The sequence below is a fragment of the Platichthys flesus genome, chromosome 5, assembly GCF_949316205.1.
Source record: "Platichthys flesus chromosome 5, fPlaFle2.1, whole genome shotgun sequence".
In the NCBI taxonomy this organism is placed as follows: domain Eukaryota; kingdom Metazoa; phylum Chordata; class Actinopteri; order Pleuronectiformes; family Pleuronectidae; genus Platichthys; species Platichthys flesus.
Window position 1 is genome coordinate 22,867,558 of NC_084949.1, and position 22,660 is coordinate 22,890,217.

Below are 22,660 nucleotides of genomic sequence, written 5' to 3' on the forward strand. Positions count from 1 at the left end.
AAATCTGTACAGCTGTCTGGGCTGCATGTCAGCTACAGTTTTAGCCCCCCCCTCCTCCCTTGACAGTGAGACTATGCGTCTCTGTTCTGAGGGATCTGTCAATACGCGGCCTTGTCCAGAGTTTCTGTAAACACTGCCTTTCAAATACGGCCTGGAAAATGATCCAGTCAAAATGCTAATTAAAAGGTGTTCTCTGATCTGTGTTGTCATTATCATCTTTCATTTTCCACAGAATGAACAGACCTTGCTAGGTCAACACTTCTTCTTATTCTTGGTTTTTGGGGCCATGAGGTTGGTCACATAATGGTTTGGCTTTCACACATTAACCTGTCAAGTTTCACTTTGCACCAAATGAATCCGTTCTACTGTGAAGTGTTGCGTAAATATTTACTTAAGTGACCTTCAACTTATCGGGAATATCAGGAAAATCTCTGCACAAGATCCGTGATTCAATAGAAACTTGAAATAAAAGAGAATGAATGCCCTGTGTTGAAAAAGATATAATGCCCCAAAGGTCCCAGGTTGAATTTCTTCTACAGAAAACACGGGTTGAACTGAATCTCTGCCAACTAAGCCACCATGACCGCTCTTTGTAGTTCTAAAAGGGGAAAGGGGCCATTTTTCATTTCCACATTTTCTTCTCAGAATCTCTTTTGAAAGCTGCGACGATTGCTCAGACCCCAAATCACCAGAAACATCAAGTAGTTGTTGGAAGTATCCATTTCCTATCTCACTTCCCCCGATAGTCGTTGGGGTATCCGTAAACCGCTGATAACACCAGTGTGTGTTTGTGTGTGTGTGTGTGTGTGTGTGTGTGCGTGTGTAAGTGCTTTCTCTCTTTAAAAAGGAAAGGATGGTTGATATGAGCACCTTGAAAAGTGGACAATTCGCAGCTGCAAATCCCAGCGGCTGTTCTTTCCCTTACCTTTTCTATTCAAGCTCGGGATGACAAATGCACGAAGGTATCAAACCCCGCCAAAGCATTACCCATGGCATTCCTTTTCAAGTGGTGACAGTGAGGCGCTAGCTTCAGGTGGAGAAAAAGGATGGGGCTCTGTTCGCCGTCAAAGTTCAGCCGGGTGTATCTTTCTCAATTTGAGTTCAACCACTGGAATGAAAGCTGCCATTAAACACAAATCAGGCAAAGACAGCCATATCCTATTAAAGGCAGACTCTTGTCAGGTATAACTAGACGACTGTCTGGTGACGTGCACAGATAGGCGCCGTTATTACAGGGTGGAGGTTTCAACAGGCTTTAAGTGCTCCGAGCAGAAATCTCCGGTGTCAGGTCAACATACGCTGATGACAATGTTTTGTAACATGTCAACAGATAACACTGGGGCGATTATGTGAAATACTACATGTGGAAGGCAGCATAGGTTTAGCAGGAGGTAGGTTAATGCAGTGAGATAAGACAGGAACGGCTCGTGATCGTAGCTTGATCTTTGTCCCAGTTCTCTCTCTCTCTCTCTCTCTCTCTCTCGCTCTCACTCTCACTTGGCAAAGGTAGAAAAAACTTCCTCAGTTTGTGTGTGTCTGTGTGTGTGTGTGTGTGTCTGTGTGTATGTGTGTGTGTGTGTGTGTGTGTGTGTGTGTGTGTGTGTGTGTGTGAGTGTGTGTTGGTCTTTTGACGACATGTTCTGCTTGGTTTCCCAGTCCGCACAGGAGTGGTGTAAGAGCGCCGTTTCAAAGTCCACTAAGTCATAGCACAGCATTTCCGAGAGGAGCGAGAGAGCGAGTGATTCACTGGGTAATGAACACAGCTCTCTCTTTCTCTCTCTTTCTCTCTCTCTCCCATAGAAAAGGTGGGTAACTCATGTCAACAATCCCAGACGAACCAGCTCGGAGGGCTGTCAAGTCCTTTATAAAAAAAGAAAATAAAATTAGACAGCCAGTGGGCCGGCTGGCTGTCTCCGGAGAAAATCCAGCTTTTCTGAATTTACACCTCAGCCATAGACAACGTTTGATTACTCTACAATACAACCAAAGGACATTTAACAAAGCACGGCAAAGTATCCGTCTCGTATCCTGCCGTGACCTGTTAACACCAAGCGTGTGGGTCTCTATCCAGAAAATGTAATTCACTGTAGCTGCCAAATGAAGGCGCCTGAAGGAGGCTGGAACAACGGTGGCCGTGTCTGTGGGTGGGATGAGATATGCGCCGCCAGACAACGGAGCATTGGATTTTATCTTTTAGAATTTCAGACCTGAACAGCATTTCTCATCTCCACCGATCCTCTACTGATTTAGAAAACATCCCTCATGTCCAGCTGACTGGCACAGTTTCCATCGCATATCCCTCTTCCCAGTCCCTTCACAGAGCAGGGACTGGAAGCCTGCTGGACGTCTCCTATAGAGAAGAGCTGGTCTTGCACTTTTAATGACAAACCTAAGCCAGGACAGCCAAAACAGCAGGACGTGTTTACTTGGCAGAAGTACACTAGGTCTGAGCCTTTCATGCTGTGCTCTGCTAAGCCACCGCGCGTCTGTGTGGGTAAAAGGCTAACCAACGCCACCCAAGGCGTCAAAGCTAAACCTTCGAATGTGTTTCAGCCTTGACGGGACACTTGGAACTGGCAGCACAAGGCCGTAGCCCACGATGGAGGGCTAGTTAGTTAGCTTGGAACACATGCCTACAAAAGTCCCAGAACCCGCACACAAAACACAGGCCTTAACGTCTTTCCTTCTTCCCACCCCTGTGCGGAGCTTTGTAGAAATGCCAACACGGGGCCCAGGCTTCCAAATGCAGTTTTAGAACATGTAATTACGGGGCTTGCATGTTGTAAATTTAAACATTTTCAAAAACCTGTAATATGCGGGTGCATGTCATATTGAGTTGATAATGTGCAGCGATATTGGGCCCGTTCTGCTCTAGTTTGATGCCACAGATTTTGCAGAAATTAAGAATATTTCATAAAAAAATCCTAATTCTTTGGAATTAAATGGCCAGTTATGAATGCTGCTGCCTTTTTTAACTGTCTCTCGGTATAAATCACTGTTTCCTCTTGTTCTCTTTCTCCCCCCCACTACTTCTCTACCTCCAACCGTGGCCACAATCTTCAAAAACAAAGAAGAAGAAAAACAACAAAGCTTCAGAGCAGTGATTTAGTGAATCTTTCCTTGCTCAAACCCCTCTGTTGGACACCAGAGCCCCTTACACAAGGGGCTCTGGTGTCCCACTGATAAAAGTTTTAACATGCTTTGATATGCATGAATGAGTCTTATCCTCGTGCTTCAGTGTCCTCTGCACTGCCAGCCTCTTCGGACATGTTTTAAAAGGGAACCATGTAAAGATACTGTACAGAGCTCAGTGCCCACAGTGGACTTGACCATAAGCTTCATAAATACTCAGTAATCCCGGTAGAAGGAAATATTTACTCCAGATATGTTGGCTTAGAAGACTTCCTTCAACTACTGAATAAGTGATGCGGTGTAAAGTTATCATGGGTATTTATGGCGGTATAATTTATGAAGAATTCATCATCATAGGATTCCGTCCTTTTGAGGGAGAAGGGATAAACATGCAATCTTGCAGTGAAATGAAAAACCAGCACTCAACAACCATTTAGTTTGAGAGCAGCTCCTTAAGTATTAAACGTTTCTTTTCCAGCTCTGGTTCTGTATTATCACAGGTAACTCCTCCACACAAGGACAATACATATATTTATATAAACCTAGGAGACACAAATAATTGCAGAGATATTTTCTCCGCAGCTCAGGGTCTGCCTGTGAAACAGCGTTATACATGACTGCCTTGCAAGAAGATAAATATTAAATCTCCTAGCACTTTCTTTTTTTTTAATTCCAGCATCCCACACTTGTTATCAGCATATGTAAGTTGAGCCTGCCGTGCCTGCAGACAAAACAACAACCTAAGGTTCCCCTCTTTCCTCCGTCATTCGTTTTTCTTTCTCTTTCCTTCTTACTTTCTTTCTTTTCCTGCACATTGGGAAGAGCCCAAATCTACTCCGGGGCTTGTTTGGGAGGCATGCTCCATGATGAATCCTTATTTGGTCAGAAAATTTCACATTGCAACTTCCAACAAAAATAACTCCGGTTTGTTGATGTGACTACCTCGGGAAACAGGACCACACACGTCAGGGAAGACAAATTGGAGCAACTGCTTCACTACCCATTCCTCATTTCAGTTTAATGAGCACTTGCATTTAAAGCAATAAGAGACCGGTGTGTGAGTTAGGTAGGAAAGAAAAACAAATTCACGAGGTGGATGCAGAGTTTAAAGAGCTCATATAACTACTGTATTCGATTTTAGTAAAATAATTATAAGCAGCTTAAACTAACTAACCTACTAAAAAAAATGTATTTAGTATTTTCATATTAGTTCTTCAGTGAAGTAAATTTAACTGCCCAACAAGAATAAATCTGTACATTTACAGAGAAGCTCTATCTCTACACGGGGCTTCACTTTGCACCTATTAAGTTTTTTCTTCCTGCTATCCACCTAAACATAGCCTGCTCCAGCAACTTTAAAGAGCCCAATGAAATATTAATCATCACACCATCTCCAGAGTACGCATATGAGAACACACTTTAGAGTGTTAGAGTGGAAAAAAACCCTGTAGGCTCAACCCACTCCTGTCCTGGGTTAAAATATGATGTTCACACGGCTCTTCCTCTTCACAGGAAAGGAAACAGGAACCTCGGAAGAAGCCCACCACTTTGTCAGCCGCACACTATGGTATATATCTCCCAACCTCGCCCTGAGTCACAGAGGATAATTTAATTTGTAGGACAATCTTTTTCCCACATGTATGACCTTCAAAGAAGTCGGTGTCTTTAGATAAGGGTGGAACGTGTTTATCATTTAGATTCATCAATCAGTAAGACTGATCCCTACTTTAATGGATGAGATATGTGACAAGAGCGATAAAAGACTATTTTCACTTAAGGAGATAAACCGTGCGCTGGAAAAGAGGCCACCTTTCCAATCTAAGCCATGTGAGGTGATTTCTTTGTGGTACTTTCAAGTTTGTTCTCAGGCTAGCAGCCACCTTCAAGGTTAACATTTAACAAATGAAAGAGAATACAAGTCTGTGACTCGGACCAAGGCCTCTCTGCTCTATAAAAAGCAATTTACAGGGGGAAGAGAACTGAGCAGAACAAGTTACAGCAATCTCACCTGTCTTGAGGTTGATGGCAAAGAATCCCTGGGGGTTGCCACTCGTGATCCTGTAGGTGAGTTTATCACTGGCCTTGTCGTCCGGATCCACCGCGTTTATCTTGATGATTGACACGTCCTTCGGCGAGCTCTCCATGACCGACGGGTAGTAGACGGGCTCTGATGTCTGCGGTGCATTGTCGTTGACGTCCTGCACTTGGATGTACACCTCCACGAAGGCGGAGTGCGGGACCACGCCCCGGTCCATGGCGTAGACCGTGAGCCAGTAGTGAGACTTGGTTTCGTGATCGAGCAGCTCTTGTGTGCGGATAACACCTGAAAGACATAAACAAACTCTTAAGTCTGCAATCCTTTCGAGGGGGAAACATTTTTATGTGCAACACATCCCCCGAGTCTCACATTACTACTTGTACAACCACTGATCTCTGAAATCAGGAGAAAAAAAACACAAGCTCGGAAACCAGCTGCCTCCAAACAGGCAGATGTGGAGTTTGATTGAAGGCACCTCGACTGAAGCGTGTCAAAGAAGTATATTGACAACAGCCATTTCTGTTTACACTCGCTTTTTTTTAACTGCCATTTGGGGGCTGTAGCCTTCAGCTGAGAAAACAAAGCACTTGCAGACACATGGGAACCCTAAAAGTTGACAATGGCTAAATGGAAGAGTGGAGGACGGGTAGATTCTGCAACTTGGAAGGAAACTAAAAAGGGCACATATGGAATTAAAGTTTATCTTTGATGCTCATCATAAATACGTGTGTGGAAACGGACGGAGCCTTCTCTCCGTACTCCGCCTATATTTCATGTGGATTTGAAAGCGACAGCAAAAACAGACGGAACAGAGCAGTACCAGTGGAAATTATGAGGGGGGGGATAGCCAATAAGAGAGATTAGATAAGATTCAACTTTATTGTCATTGCACAGTACAAGTACATATACAACGAAATGCTGTTTAATATTTAACCAGAAGTGCAAAAAAAAGGCAGTAAAAGTGCAGAGTATTGTGCATAGTGGAATATGTAAATAAATAGGAAGTACAGTTAGAAATATAAATGGAATATGAACAGTAATAAGAGGTAAGGTATGATATAGCAATGATGAATACACTGAGCAAGATAAATATATATAAATATGAATACACTAGAGGTGGGATAGGTGGGATAATACAGTAGTAGACACTTTTTACATTTTGGAGGAACTACCGGCGTCCGTATGATTTTAACTTTGCCCAGGCATTGGGGCCTTTTTCTGAAGATGCACATCATCACATCCTGCTCCACAGTCACCATGTTTGTTGTCAGAAACTCGATTCAGCTCAAATGGATGTATTGCTCAGACACCACACCAATGTAAAGGAAACAGACTAATCTCTTGTCTGAGACGATGAGAGGAGTTGATGAAAAGACCCCCCCCCCCCCCCCCCCCCCCCCAGCACCGTGCTAGTGACACTGATAGCTCAGGTGTGAAGTTTTGTATCAATATGGCGCAGAGATGCAATGTGATTGGTTCTAACAGCGATGCAGTTGGAGTTGACATTTTAATCCCCTGATCAATGACATGCTCGACTGAAGTTCTACAGCAATTGTAACGTCTGTCAGCCACATGACTTAAGATATTTACGGGGCTGAAGCTGACGAGCGGTTTGAATGCCCTCACTGATCCTCCCGAGGAAAAGCCAACAGCCAAGTTCACAGGAGGGAATTTTGCTTTAGTGCTATTCATCTCCGTCCGACCCCACTTACGAGCACTCACCAGGTGCTCAGTAGAGGAACAGGATGTATGCGCATGCCTACGTCTTACTTAGGGTCTTAACAGCCACACAAATGACTATGGGAGAATCCGACTGAGGCTTTATCCTTACTTTTGACCAGATTACTTTATTCTGTTATGACTAAAACCCGGCTGATAGATCTAAAGGGGCCAACCTGTCTTCAATTATTGTTTCAACTCTGAAACCTTTGACTCCCTTCTCTCTGTCTTTTCCTTCTATGCAGGAAACATATGACGACATGAAAGTGATAGAGAGCCAAGCGGCTATAAACAAACCCTTGTTTTTCTCTGACAGTTGTGAGCCGACAGCGAAAAGCCTCTTCTAACACAACTAATGAATGAGAACATTCACATTAGTCTCCATCGTTTCTCATCATCAGCTTTCTCCATTTTTCCTGTCTTGCGTTGTTAAACTTCTGACGCCTCACACAAACACACATCTTTCCATACGACCAGTTTCTGCTGTTCAAACAAACACATTAAGTGTGGAAATCAATTGACTCAGAGGGATGTGAAAGATATAATATAACTGTTACCCCCCCGATTGGTTATTCTCTCCAAAAAAGTGTAATATAAACACACACATCAATATTCATTACGTTTGTTTGAAAAGGTTTTTTGAGCCCCCCCCCCCAGATAATGCAGCAACAGTTTAGTATTTGGATAACTTGCATGTGTGAGGTCCCGTTGTTTCAACAAGCACAAAGTTGAAGGCTGCATGAGGGGAAACATAAACACGCCGATATCTTCCAGACAATGGAAACACGGACAACCTTCAGGTCAGCCGTTCTCACAAGAACACATTTTGCAATAAGAAGAGCAATAGGGTAAGTAATAAAAATGAAGATTGGGACAAATATAATAGAGCCATTGTTAGATTTGATCAGAAACCTGGACTTTGACATGTCTGATGGCCTTCAAAAAAACATTAATGAGTGTCTTCCTGTGAAACCTGAATAACTTTGATAGCAGCAATAGGATTTACAGCTACATTTGATTGCAAAACTAAAGTTAATAATGGTACGAGCACACCCATGTCATTACCAGGTATGGGTGTTGTCCATTTTCTGCAATGACTCTTTGCCACATTTAGCCCAGATAAATAGGTTTGAAGACTTTACACAGACACGTCTCTTTGCTGCTGCCTTTGTTCACACACCGTAACGTGAGGAACTGTGATTGAGAGTAAGTGAGAGCAGCCGAACCTCTCGCCTGCGGTAATGAAAGATTTCTTAGGAAAAGAGATAACACGCCAAATGACTTGTCACAAAAAATCTCAAATTTAACACACTTTGGGGCTACGGCTGATTTATTCTCTCGCCCTGCTTTGCTTTAGCATCCCTGCATTTTTTTCGGCCTGGGATTCTCTCTTGTCATTAGTCATCATTACGGCGCTCTCAACGTGGCTTGAAGCACGTAATAAGAAGGGGAGTCGGGGAATAGGGAGGAGAGGTAGTTCCCCCTGTGTTTCCTAAAGCCGGGAGTCCAACGGCGAAAACAATACGAGTTTATATATCAAGAATGCAAATTAGACGAATCTGCAAACTAATGTCATAAAAACTGACAATGCATTCGAGAGAAAACACAACCAAACGTTTAGAGATGTCTCAAATGAGACTAACAGACCTAACAGGATAATTTGATCGAAATAATTTAGAAATTAAATAACACGTTGATGACTAATTTATGAACACGCTGCATCCGACAACTTGCGGCGGATAATAAAGATCGCTGCCGGAGGAAAACGTGCCGGAAATTGCAAAAACGTTAAGACCGAGATAAGGAATGCAAATGATCGTGTGAGGCATCCTGAGTAGAAACACTAAAAGATAAGGGAATTAATGTTGCGGCCACCAACAGAGAGGAAATTAGTGGGGAAGGGGGACATTAAAACGAGATCGGTTTAGATGAATGAGGAGGTGAACGTGGTGAGAGAGGTTACTTTAAGCAGTTGGAGTAAAACTGTGATACTCGTATTTTTGCATGAGCCACAAGAAGGGCCTCGCCGTCTATTGTGTGATTTCCAAGTGAACTCGTGAGAGCTCAAGTGTTTGACTGGCAAACCTCAGTGTAGCAGAGCGAGGCCACTCTCACCAGGGTCAGGCTTTTTTCAGTTTCACTGATCACATTTATCCAAGAAGGCACCCAAAAAAAAAACCACACAGATTTGACCTTAAAAGGACTTTAAATGAAGACATGTCTGCCCTGGCCTGTGGGTGAGCAGCTCCTAACAAAGCACATGAAAGATGAATCTGAAGAATTTACTTGCCACACCCATCCCATATACCTAGCCTAGCCAGTAAGGCAGAAGCAAAACCTGCCCTCGGGCCACAAGAAAGAAAGAAGAAAAAAAAACAGACGGTGCAACGGCCTCTGCCAGATTTGCTTTCTCCCTCCTGCTCTTTTCGAAAGCCATCGAGTGCACCAGGTATTTTACATATGAGTGTACTTGAGTGAACGTCCTGCACAGACACACAACGAGAGGATTCTGTGGGGGTGAAAAAACGCACAGCCACAGTCTGAAGAGGGTGAAATTTTGCATCAGAGAAGCTGCTTGAAAATTCTCCACGCATGTCACAACATGCCCAGGGAAAACGGTAGAGGGCTAAATATAGAAATTGCTGTCGATACAAAAAATTAACCCCGTCATTTTTCGGAGGTTGCATTTGACGTTCAACCGTTGACCTACAAAAGTTGCGATTCTCCCAACTCCCTCATTCTTAAGCTGCAACGTGGAAGGGGCTTTCTTTGAACTACCTTTGTTAATTCCGCTCACCCCTTCCCCACATTCCTCAGCCCTCTCAGGCCTCCAACTCACATGCTTACATAAACTTTCTCAGTGCCCCCCCCCCCCCCCCCCTTCTCTTTCCACAGCCCTGGCAAAATGCTTTGAATTCCACCACCATGCTGTAGGGCCTGGTGTAATACAAAAAGTCCTAAACTAAGCTTTTCTGTTACCCAGCAACTTAATGCCACATCTCTCTCCGTAGTTCCCAGACATCTGCATCCCAGATCCACGTTTTCAAAGACGTAAGGCCAGCTGGTATAAATATCTGAATCCTTTGAAAAACGTAAAGAGTTAAAGGTGTAGTCCGAGGCAAATAGAAACGTTATGTTGTTGTATGTCAAGAGCGTTGCCTGGAGCCATGGATTTCATCATGTCAGTGCACAACGGTGGAGTGATTCATAGGCTATAGCTGTTCTCAGGCAGGCACTGAAGTTTGGGCATTTCCCTGAAATCCTCTGGAATAAAATGTCTGTTCAATTGCAAAGCAAACTCAAATACTGTCCAGAACCATGTCTGAAAACAGCTTCTGTGTTTATCCTCTTCGCATTAGTGTAATATTACAGTTATCTTCCATTATCTAATATGCTTTTCTAATAGCGGGGGGGGGGGGCTTCATGTTTGCGTTCATTGATATGCTGCAAACACCACCGCCTTTGTGCGGACGCACTAGGGAAAACCTTGCTGGGTTGATAACCATTGTTGCGTGACAGCTCAGCCTGATTATGTTTGTTAGACTTAGTGAGGCCAGATAACAAAAAAAGATACCGTGGGTATGTTGAACGTGCTAAGGCGTACAGGCTTCTGTGGTTCCAGATATTTATTAACGCATAAAATCCTGTGCGTCTTCTGCTATGACAACGGTTATATGTTGTCCCTCTCCTCACTGAGACTCATGAGACACTGTGTCTTGTTTGGAGGACGCACAGGGGTCATAATACCTTAGTACAGGTCTTAGAGATAATCATAAAGATGATACAGCATCGCACACAGTAAAAAGCGTGTCCATGCTCGTCTTCTTCAATATCCTGGACAAACAATTACAGTCTATGGGGCCGGTGAGCCATTTCCACTTCATGCATCAGCGTGCACGCCACACACAGTCATTACTGGCAGAAGAAATGGCGGTCAACTGCCGGGTTAAGGGAGAACGGTGCTTAAGGCGAGCGCCATCATTTCACCAGCCTAACAATGGAAAACCCCAATGCTCTGTATATCAGTGGGATCCTATTGTTTTTTGTTTTGTTTGTTTGTTTGTTTAACGGTGGGATATCAAACAGTTTCCCAGCCAGCTCTGATAATATATTCAACAGTGTTTTTTTTAGTTATAATGGAAAAACTAGCATCCAAAGAAAAACGAGAAAATCATTTATTTGTGAGCGCTGAACAGAAACTCTTTTGATGCCGTTGTTACACGTCTGTGATGCATGACTGAATGGGGGGGGGGGGGGGGGGTGTTCTTTCCACTTTTTATAACAAAAAAAAAATTGCCTATTAATTCCAGTTGAGATAGCTTTCGGGACTTGACGCTGAGGATACAAAGCTTCCATTGTTACTGGGAGCAGTGTTATTTCAGAGGCCTTTGAACAGGCCTCCCAACAATTCTCCTTCATTCAATATCACAATATTATTTAGACGCAGTTAATAAACCCCCTAGTCCTGAAGTGCTCGCCGCCTGCGTCTCTGATAACAATGAGGACAACACAGGAGCCATTTTTATTACTTTCTGTATACCAACAGAATAGCTTTACATTAACAATCCATGTCCGTGTTAGTATCTATATGATAGTATTGTATCCTGTTGTGTACAATAAACTCTGGTGGCCCTAAAGATGCAGACTTTCCACTGACACCACACAATTTCATTAGGGCAACATAATGTGAGAGGGAAACAAAACACACACACACACACAATCTGTCCCAGATATCCATCCAGTAAGCATGGTGTCCTGCTGGCTTCCCACCAGTGAAGCCTATCATGGTGCATTAATTCAATCTTTGATGGGCATAACAGAACAACAACAAAACATTCACTTGAGAATGGAGGTATTGACAAAAATGTAATCTGGTTTTAATGCCAAGAGCTTGAGAAGATTGATATGTGCCTAAATATGGAAGCCTCAACCAGCAACCAGTTAACATAAGACTGGAAAGAGGGGAACCCAGTTTGTCTATCACCTTTTCCAGTAGACAGTATATGCTAAGCTAGGCTAACACAAATCTCAATAGGGACGAATATACAGCACAATACCCGAAAATGTTCACGCATTAAGACTATTCATACCAGCATCTGGATAAATTTGCAAAGTGGTTCGCCTCAGTAGCTTTAAGTAAGTATTTAACACTGGCTGCTAATTATGAGATAGTTTGGAGCATTGTATTTTAACTAAATAAATCTAATTTAAATCAATTCAAATCTAAGTAAGTAGGGCCATCCACAGACAATCAGCAAGAGTGGAACAAAGTATTAATCTAATTCATGAGAGCATGACATGAATTAACACACAATGAAGCACGTCTTCTGCACAAGGCCGCCTCAAGGTTCTCTAAAAAGATTTAATGGACTGAGAGACCAACATACTTTTAACGAGGGAAAGTGTGTTTTTCATTTAGCAACCTACAATCAACTTTGTCCCGCTGCACATTCCTGGACCCGTCTCCCCAGTAACAGCGCTCAAGCAAAGACTATTTGGAATCATGTGCCACTTTGCAGTCCCACTTTCATCTGTGACATATAGACTGAATGGAAATCAGGGACAGAAGGCGACCGGGGGGTTCCTCGGCTTTTCGCAAATCACAGATAAAAAAAAAGACCGACTAAACAAGAATTCATCTTTTTACGTTTCTTTAAAGAGTTGGTTTACTTTAATAAGAGATGAGAGGAGAAGTGAAGGAGTGACGGGCACAGTTTCTGTGGAAATCTTAAAAAAAACAAGCTAATAGGACTTTGTCATTTTGCATCAAACTGTTTAATTTGCTTTGCTAAAGAAAGCTTTTGCAGTGCTGGCAGCAAACGGCTCCAACTGAAAGGCCAATGCAAAACATTACCCAGCAGGAAAGGGCAGCGCATACATTAAACAATCAGCATCTGTGTCTCATCTCGACTGAATACACTCGGCTCTGGTCACCTTGTGTACTGGAGGACTTTATTTCAAACTGAGGAACAACTTGTCTTCAACAGTTGTGTATACAGGTGTGTGTGTGTGTGTGTGTGTGTGTGTGTGTGTGTGTGTGTGTGTGTGTCTAGCTCCATACCATCTGCATGAATCAATGCAGTGCGCGCTGTTAATACGATTTTACCCGTTTGAAATGGTCAGAAATAGAAAAATCAATACGTGGCGGTCAATTGTGAGATTGTGTTGGGCCGCCGCAAGTAAATGAATGTGTGGGAAACACAGGTTATTGTTTCCTTCCAGGTGCACAAGAACCAATTAATTCTCCTGTGACCTATATTGGTTGATATTCACTCATTGATTGATGTCTTAACCTTTCTATCACTGAAGAATGTACATGGATGTGTACCAGGAAATAGGCCAGTATAATAAAATTGCCTTTACTTTAAGTGCGTCTTCAATCAAGCAGAACCCATCATCCTTTCCCTGATCTTTGAACTACATAACAAACTTAGATTTACGTTTGGACCAATGTACAAAACTACTGAGTCCGAATTCCTTCAGTTTAAACTTGGGACCTTTTCACTAAACATCCCTGGATCCTGGAATATGGAACGAGCTGGTCCAGCTTCCTGGTTTACACAATCTGTCTTAGTCACCCCAGACAGAAGACGGTTACTCACTGGTAATGAAAACAAAGAGCTGTTGATGTTCCTTCCTGAGGTAGTTGCTGTCAGGCTTGATGTCATCCAGGCGTCGTTGTATCATGATAAGCGTTGTTTTGTCGCAGGTCTGTTGTGACTCGCAGTGGAATCTGATCTCCATTTGTTTTTCACATGAATACCACTATAAGTGGTCTTTATAATCCTCACAGCTTTCTCCTCTACTGACCTACATATTATCAGCATTGCTCTTTTGGATTTACACCACAGTCATTCTGTTGGTTCACCAACTTCTAGTTAGCCGACGGGTACCAGCATCTTTTCGCAGAGTTCTCAATGGTTTTATATCACAAGCAACAAAGCTCTTCCTTAAAGGAAATGGTTGATATAAAAAAACAAGTCACTCTGCTTGCTATTTGACACTTCTTCCCAATTAGCATAATCCCTGAAAACCTATATCAGTTGACCTCCACAACCCCAACGTGTAAAACACCAGCAGCGAGCCACTTATAGCATAGAAGTCCTCACAAGTGAAGCTGTGCTCCCTCCCAAGAACAAAATGGTGGTGCCTGCTGCAGGAAGTCTTTTAGGCAACTGTGTGATGTGAATACATTCCTAAAAAGCTAGTTAAAAAGGGCTCAACGCTAATGCCTGGATGCTTTAGAAAGTAACCTGCTTGGTTTCTGATGAAATGCAAAGTTGGCGAACATTTTGAAACTTTCTTCTCTATCCAGGCTCGGTTAAATTGCTCAGAGTTATCTTCCAGAAATCGTAGGACTGTTTACAAATTATCAGATTGCAGTGAGGAATGGTGAATTTGGTCTACAGCACGGGGGCAGGGGCCTGGCAGAGAGTCTCGATAAGAGCGAGTTTAAATTGAGATGGCAATGAGCCAGTGAGCAAAGAGCTTTTAATAAAAAAGAGAATGTCTGAGCAAACAGTTGCCATGGACCCACTGAGCCGTCTGACGAGAGAACGCAGACATATCTTAGAGAAAAAAAAGAGGACGTGGCTTGAATTTAAACATTCCATGACTTAAATTCAGGTTAATTAAAAAACGACACCAACAGCGACCGTGCAGACCATTTTAAAAATATAATCGCATAATGCCTCACAAACCCCAAAAACAAATACTTGCCTGTTGTGAGTAGGGTTTGGCAGTGAAGTGGGTAACGAGTATGGCAAGCTCTGAAATACATTTGCTAGATACACCTTCTCTATGAAAATCATTCTCTGTCTTCTTGCATCAGCAACCACAGAGTGAGACGCTCTCCACATCAACGCTCTGCTCCCCACAAAGTAGCATTGTTGTTTCGGTGTTATTGTGAACGCCACTATAAGAGGAACGGCTGAAAGGATGGGGATTTATATTGCCTTGATCGAAGAAACAAGACACTACAGCACAGATTAGGGCTGTGCGAGCGACTGGTGTATTCTTAACAAACACATGTGCGAGGGTTTTGAATTACAAGCGTCAAGTAAAACAGGAAAAGGCTCCACTCCTTCCCAGTTCCCACTGTGGAAAGCAAATTCCTCAACTGAAGGTGCGTGGCTCCTGGCATTTTTCCTGACTCCACTTTTTCATGCGTTTTCTAATTTTAAACCATATTAAAACATTCTGGTTAAGATTCACAACATGCAGCTGCAGCACCGAGTACACAGCGGGGTGTGCACCCATGCTTATATTTCCCTTTTAGGGAGCATAATATTCTAAATGCATTTGGTAGCCGAACAAACCACACCCTGCATCTAGTGAAATCATAGGAGGGGCATTACCACCTTGGCTGTATTTAGTTGTCTACTGACCTCAGATGTAATCCATAATAACAGGACCCAACCCAGGACAATCCTATCATTGCACCTCTGATAATCACTTAATGTAGGCCTCTAGGATTAAGTTTAAGATCAAACCCGAGTCCCTGACTCTGTAACCTACACAGGATTTGGAGTAAGACAGTCGCTGGCACGCTTGGAACACAGCAGAACAGCCGTCCATCATAAAACTGCACTATACATGGCAACATTTTACTTGCAGTACATTATATGGGTGCTCACAAGCAGCAGATGTTTGTGTTCCACAATATCACTAGACTCCCTTTAAACTCATGCACGTTTCAGAGTTGTTGGGTAAAGAGATATTTAATAAACTTTGTGAAACGCTGTCTACAAGGTATTCTTAGTTATTTGAGCCTTCTTTTAAACTCAGCAAACATGTTATTTGTTTTTTTGTGTGAAAAGCACGTTTCCTCTTTGCAAACAGGGTAATGTACGTGTATATTTGCAAATAGATGCTATCGAGAGTTTTCTGATTGGTTTGTATAAACTCCTCTACTCTCTGTGACTCCCTGGTGAGAGCCTGTCACAGCCCAGCAGGACAGATGCTGTGTGGTGCGACGAGCAGGACGCACATTTCTCCTTTCTCTGGTATTAATGCCTTTCTTCGTCATCTATCTGTGATGTGAAAATGTCAAATTTCACTACTCTGCTCATATGGTTCAGTTATAAAAATCCTGCACAGCATCACTCCTGCAGGTGCTGACAGGGCAGGTGAAAGACCCAGGCTGATGTAGGAGTTTAATGTGGTGCTGGATTGAAAAAAGGTAAAATTAAACAGTAATAATTGACATTTACTGATTAAGTTCTGAGTAGGATTCAGCCTTGTAGTGTTGTTGGCATATAGAGCGAGGAAGAGAAATCAGATCATAAGTGGTCACTTGGATCACCTAAGACAAAGGCACTGTGTCGGACAATATCACTTTAAACCATCAGGGATCGGCCCAAGAATCCTGATCAGAACACCGTTGATATTCAATTCAGGACATTGAGAGGAAAAAACAATGCTGAACAGTAAGTCTTGCATGAAGCCATCACAGTCCCTAGTTGAAGCCCAGCATCTCGTTTTTTTTAGATCAGACGTACAAGCTCTACGGCCTTTAAACACCTAACAGCCGACACACAGCCACAGAGGATGTACCCTTTATAAAGGCTCATCTCCTCATGCTAAATTTAACATGCAAAAGAAAGTAGGCTATTTCCCAACAGGTTCACTGAGGTGATTTCCTGTCAACTTACTAAATAATTCAGATTCTTCTTTAGGAAACACTCAACTAAAAAACTACATACACAAATTTAACTGCTGCAAAAGTAAGCGGCAGTCTAAGAAGCTGCAATTCCAACTTTTGAGATGAGACCAGATGAGAACCTTTGAGATTACCTGTGCCGAGAGAAACCCATGCATTATGCATTATAATGCAAAGCCTCATTTAGACATTAAACATGTATAATGCAGAGGGGAAATTTGATTTTAAAATGAAAGAAAAAAAATCACATTAAGCCGTCTGAGAATGTGGTTACTAAGTTAGAAACATCCAAATCAGGTGATTGTTGGGTTTTTGGGTTGAAATTCCAGACTGATTATTTTGAACTAATTTGAGTCAGCTGTTAGAATCATTCAAGGCAGCTGAGCAATTATTAACATACTTTCAGCTGCATAAATAAGACGCTCACTAGCAAGTTCTTACCCTCACTGCAATATTCTGTTATAAAAGCCATTAGAATATTATATTCTTAGGTGCAACAGGTTTACCCGTTTTATACATTTAAACTGTTTTCAGGGGGAGTGTGTGTATTTACACAGTGAGAGGTTGACTGGGGGAAAAGAGGGTGAGCTCCCTCCCACCATCTCCTTAGGACCACAACAGTAACTCAGGAATGTCCACACAGGTCTGAGACACAGCTGTTCCATCTGTTCCTGCCGTCAATTCTCCCAAAGAAGAAATATGACTGGAATCAGGAACCTTACCCGTCTCCTGGAAGACTGCTGATTGTTCCACAGCGTGACATGAATATGTAAACCCTCGCTGCATTAAACCTTCCTTATGCAAATCACTCCAATGCTGATGCAAACTTATTTCAGAAATTATTACAAGCTCAGAGAGCTCTGCTGTGACACAGAGAAATAGACACTCACCAGTTTCCTCATCGATGGTAAATATCCCCAGGCCGGATCCATCTCGTATTGAGTATCGGATCTCTCTATCTCGTCCCCCGTCTTCGTCCTCAGCTGTCACAGTCATCACCGAAGTCCCGACAAGAGCATCCTCTTTTATAAATCCCTTCTCCACAAATGACCGGAACTGAGGTCTGTTCAGATTCTCATTCACGTCCACCACATCCACCTCAATGAAGCAGGTGGATGACAAGGATATGGGCTTCCCTTTGTCTTTAGCCTTTGCCGTCAGGTTGTACACCTGTTTGGTTTCGTAATCGAGGTTTTGGACAATCCGCACAGCACCACTGAGTTTGTCGACTTCGAAATGCCCGTCCACGTTGTCAATCAGGCTGTATCGTACCTGACTGGAAGGTCCAATATCTGGGTCGTGAGCCTCCAGCCACATGACTATGGTACCGATGGGAAGGTCTTCCCTCACCTTCACGCGGTAATTAGGGGGGATAAATTTAGGCGGATTATCATTCACGTCTTCCAGAGTGATTTTAAGAGCCACAGTGGACACTAGCTGTGGCTCATTCACTGCCTGGTCATGAGCTGTAATCTTCAAGACATAAACCGGATGGAGCTCCCGATCCAGCGGCTTCATCACAGTCACCACACCAGTGGCTTTATTGATTGCAAAATCATCTGTGCCTCCAAAAATGGAATACTCGACAACTCCATTATCTCCCTGATCCTTGTCTGTCGAGTCCACCTGGATAATTTCTGTCCCAACAGGTGTGCTCTCGCTTATTTCAACAGAGTAGGAATCTTGCAAAAATTGGGGGCTATTATCGTTGGCGTCGAGAATCTTAACATCCAGGAGGCGTGAAGAGGATTTCTGTGGTATGCCGAGATCGTAAACTGTAATGTTGAGGGTGTAATGGTCTGCCGTTTCCCTGTCGAGAGGAGAATAAACCAAAAGCCAACCAGTTTCCATATCTACTATGAAACGGCTCTCAGTGTCTCCGCCTGAGATAACGTACACTAGTTTCCCATTGAAGCCGCTGTCGGAGTCCGTGGCACTCAAGTGGACGATCCGAGCCCCGACAGGGAGGTCCTCCTTCACGTCTATCAAACTGGGGAAGGATTCTGCAAACTGAGGAGTGTACCTGTTGACCGAGTGAACATCCATGAAGTTGTCCTCCGGCTCGGGTTGAGTGTGGATTTTGCTGCCCGAAAGCAGCTTTTCAGCCAACATGGTGGCGACGCCGGTTTCGACACACTTCAACTGGACGGGCTTGCGAGCCGTGATAACAGTTATGTTCATGAGCATCGGTTGAGTCTCGTGCTCTCCGTCGGTCGCAATGATTTGTAAACTATGGAAGGACACTTTAGCTGCCTCTCCCTCGCTCAGCGTGTGCTTCAGGGACAGCATGCCGGAGCTCGGGTTCAGTTCGAACAGATCGAGATCATTCCCACCTTTCATTTTGTACCGTACAAGCTGCAGCTCGTCAGCATCGATGGCAGACACTGTTGTTATCTGCTCTCCCACGCCGTGGTCTCTCGGCACAGTCACTTCACAGTCCACATTTTCAAACAGGGGCTTGTTGTCGTTCAGGTTGTTTAATGTTATTTTGACGGATGCCTCCACCTCTCTGCGGAAAGGGGATCCCCAGTCCGATGCCCTGACACGGAGATTGTAAATCCTGGGCATGAGCTCATAATTTAGGACCTCTGAGGTGCTGATGACACCGGAGAAGTAGTCAATGACAAACGGTTGAGGGCTGACGTTGGTAATGCTGTAGGTGACATAGCCATTCTCACCTCTGTCTACGTCAGTGGCTTTAACAGTTACCACACTGGTCCCTATGGGTACGTTCTCATCCACGATGGCATCGTAAGACGTCTGCTGGAACTCGGGTGCGTTGTTGTTCACATCAATCACGTCAACGATGACTCTCGCTGCGGCTTTTGTGTCACTCGTGATCACATCCAGCTCAAATCGGGGGGCTACGTCAGCATTGATCGGTCCAGCTGTGCTGATTAAGCCGGTATCTGGATTGATGGTAAATCTGCTCTTGTCAGATTTGTGTCTAAAAGCATATTTTATCTGTGGGTACTTTGGCACCGCTGTGACCATAGTGACAGGTGTGTGAAGAGGGGCGAATTCACTCAGATTCACTCTGTAAACAGCCATTTCAAACACAGGAGGACCCACTTTGAATTGTGCAGACGTGACATGCACCAGTTTGGCGGATGAGAATTGAGGGGGGCTGCCTTTGTCCTTTGCCTGTAAAGTGAGGTTGTATCCAAAAGGCTGGCTGTCCCAGTCCACGTCTTTGACCGCTTTGATTTTGTACTCTTTGCTGCCTGGGCTGCTTCTCACAGCCTTAAACTGCTGAAGAGGGTCGCCAGCAACGATACTCAGAGATGCTATCTCTCCATTTGGTCCCTGGTCGCTATCCTCCACTGTTACAATAGCAAAGGTCGGATCGTGGTCTGTGTCAGAGGGGGCTAGCGTCACTGCAGTGATCACAGGGGCGTGCTCGTTGGCCTGCTCCACCCTCACTGTGAGCTTCGCCATGCTGCTGAAGCCGCTGCTGCCGTAGAGCTTCATCCCTCTGTCCACCGCCAGGATCTCCAGATCGAACAGCTTGGTCTCAGAGTAGTCCAGCTTGCCGGTCAGTGTCACCACGCCGCTGGTAGGATGAACCGCAAACATGTCCGTCCACTCTCGGAAACTATAGTAGTACTCCCCGTTCGTACCGATGTCGGCATCAGTCGCCGTGACCTTGGCCACACTCGTGCGTATGGACGTGTTCTCCGGCAGAGAGATGCTGTAGGATGTTGGTGAGAAGAGAGGCCTCAGATCATTGGTGTCCAGTACCTGCACCAAAACTCTAGTGCGACACTCTATGTTGGTGTTCCTGTCTGAAGCTTTGACAGTCAGAACGTAGTGGTCTTTAACCTCCCGGTTCAGAATGCTAGTGCTGCCTCCTTTGGTCCTTATTCGCAAAAAACTGTAGTCTCCCAACAGGTAGTCCTCAGCCTTGAATAGGTTCTCATTGTCTCCAGAGATGATTTTGTACCGTACCTCCCAGGCTGGGTCAGTGATGTAGATCCCCATCTTGACATGACTCTCCAAATAAGTCTTAGCAGCAGAGTTCTCGTATATGGTGGCGTTGTAAACTGAGTGGGTGAATTGCATGGAGGCCTCCCTCAGCGTCCTCTGGTTCCCTGCGCAGCCACAGAGCAGCTGCAGGAGCAGCGCCAGCAGTGAAACCAAGTGCTTCCCCATTATCGTACCGTGATCTTCACTCATCCACCTGGAGAGACACAAAAATACAATTGTAAATGTCATGATCATACAAAGAGTTCTAATTAACTTCAACATTCAGCCACTTTCTGCTCCCGGTGTGAGCAGCCTGGTCGGGTTTAATGCAGCACACCTTACTCCTTTATTACATTGAGCACTACCCCACATTTTAAATGTCATGGCATGCGATGGTTGGTGCTGATAAATGGCTAAATAGGCTCCATGTGGACAGGATGAGGCAGAGGAGTCGGTCAGGTGACAAGATGCAAGTCAGGCTGCTCCCCATGTCTGCACTGTGCCATATGGCAACTATGTGCATTTCACAAGAGCAGTGCCTCATTTATCCAAATATCAGCTTAATAAGCTCAGAGGAAGAGGTGGCCTTATGAAAACACATAAATCTTTAATTTCCCTGTTGATAAAAAAAGTCGTTTTAACCTAAGAGTGCACATTTAAGGGCTGCTCTCCCTTTTCTCTGCCATGGAAATGCAATAAATTTAGATTCCTCATCGCCCACGATGGGTTCAACAATTTATTGAAATTAACTTTTTGCATTTCAACAACTTGCAACCGCACTGGACTTTTTCCTGCAGCAGTGCATTAATCAGCCGTGTGTTTAAAAATCAAAACACACTGGGGGATCTTTGCAACCTCACGGAGCAACCATCACCGGAGAGATGACTGAGAAAACGGCTTTAAAACTGCACGTCCATTCTTTTACAGCATCTTTTATAACATCTCAGGGCTCAGCGTGTGTGTGTGTGTGTGGGGGGGGGGGGGGGGGGGGCGAGGGGGGTTAGGGAGTCCATACAAAGACAAATAAAAGCAGGACGTTGCCATGTCTGGAGTTGTGTGTGTGTGTGTATATATGTATAATAAAAAAGCCACATTATTTACTTTTGGCGTGTCAGAGTTACCCCAGCCGGGTCTGGTTATCAGTGCGGTTAATGAGTGACAGAGTGGAGCTCGCTTCACCTTAAAATGCTAAAGTGTCGCCTGCAGGTACAAAAGCACCATCTGCTCGAGCACCACCATTGTAAAGAAGAAAAAAAGAGAGAAAAGAAGAATTCAAACTCTAAAGTAAAACTTGTATCTTATTTTCACACTCGAAACAACAGAGATACTTTCAACTCGCTACTTTAATGTTCTCCCTGTGACGTTGGAATTCCTTTTGATGAAACACAAAGTATCCTTTTTGTAAAGAAGTTAGCCGCTTTAAGAGCGTTCCATTCCTCACCCCCTCCCCCAACTGGAGCCGTTCACTTCACGAGCCGAAGGAGCCGTTTGCTCCAGAAAAGAAAAGAAAAGAATTCAACCTTTCAAAAATTCAAACCAGCGTCCAAACTGATCCCGGAGCGAAAAGGACGCGTTCACACTCAATACGGAACCAAACCAGATATTAAAGCTTTATACTCGCTGAGGGTAAACTTCTGCTGGAGCCGCAGAGAGAAGCAGCAGCAGCAGCAGCAGCGGCTCGTTTCTCCCACAAAACGCAGCCGAACTAACCTCCTTCAACTTTTCCCCTCACAGATGCCGAAGCTTTCTTTACGCAGAAAAAACAGCGCACAAGCAGCGCGTGATTCACGTACCTCTACTGTCGCCGGGCTCAAAGGCTTGGAGGTTTTTCATGTAGTTCATAAAGTCCAAATCTCGGCATGGTAATACACGGAGCTCCGTCTCTCCTCTCCGTTACTCCGGCAGCTACAACCACCTCCTCCGCCGGGTAGCCTCTGTTTCTCCCTCCCTCTCCCTCTCTCTCTCTCTCTCTCTCTCAATCCCTCCCTCCCTCCACCGCTTCCCTTTCTCTCCCGCACTGGAGCCGTATCTCTCCGCGCTGCGCACGCCCGGATCTACTTACCGGCCCAGGCAGCAGGAGCAACCCGGTGCACGCGCTCCGTGCCGCGTGCTTTGATTACATGATCTAAATTGGGGCTGATACG

The 22,660-nt window shown here is 44.3% G+C and overlaps 1 protein-coding gene across 4 annotated transcripts in view; it reads right to left on the reverse strand.

Moving 5' to 3' along the window:
- fat1a (FAT atypical cadherin 1a) overlaps positions 1-22,449 on the reverse strand; it is a 73,094-nt gene extending 50,645 nt beyond the window's left edge. For all 4 annotated transcript variants that reach the window (XR_009920776.1, XM_062388751.1, XM_062388750.1 and 1 more), the window contains exons 1-3: positions 22,310-22,449; positions 17,441-20,730; positions 5,141-5,455 (exon numbers count right to left, since the gene is read on the reverse strand). Coding sequence is in view for 3 of the 4 variants with exons in the window: in XM_062388751.1 (XP_062244735.1) it covers positions 5,141-5,455; positions 17,441-20,726 (3,601 nt within the window). In the remaining variant the exon portion in view is untranslated. The remainder of the gene's footprint in view (positions 1-5,140; positions 5,456-17,440; positions 20,731-22,309) is intronic.
- Between the last annotated feature and the right edge of the window lie 211 nt (positions 22,450-22,660).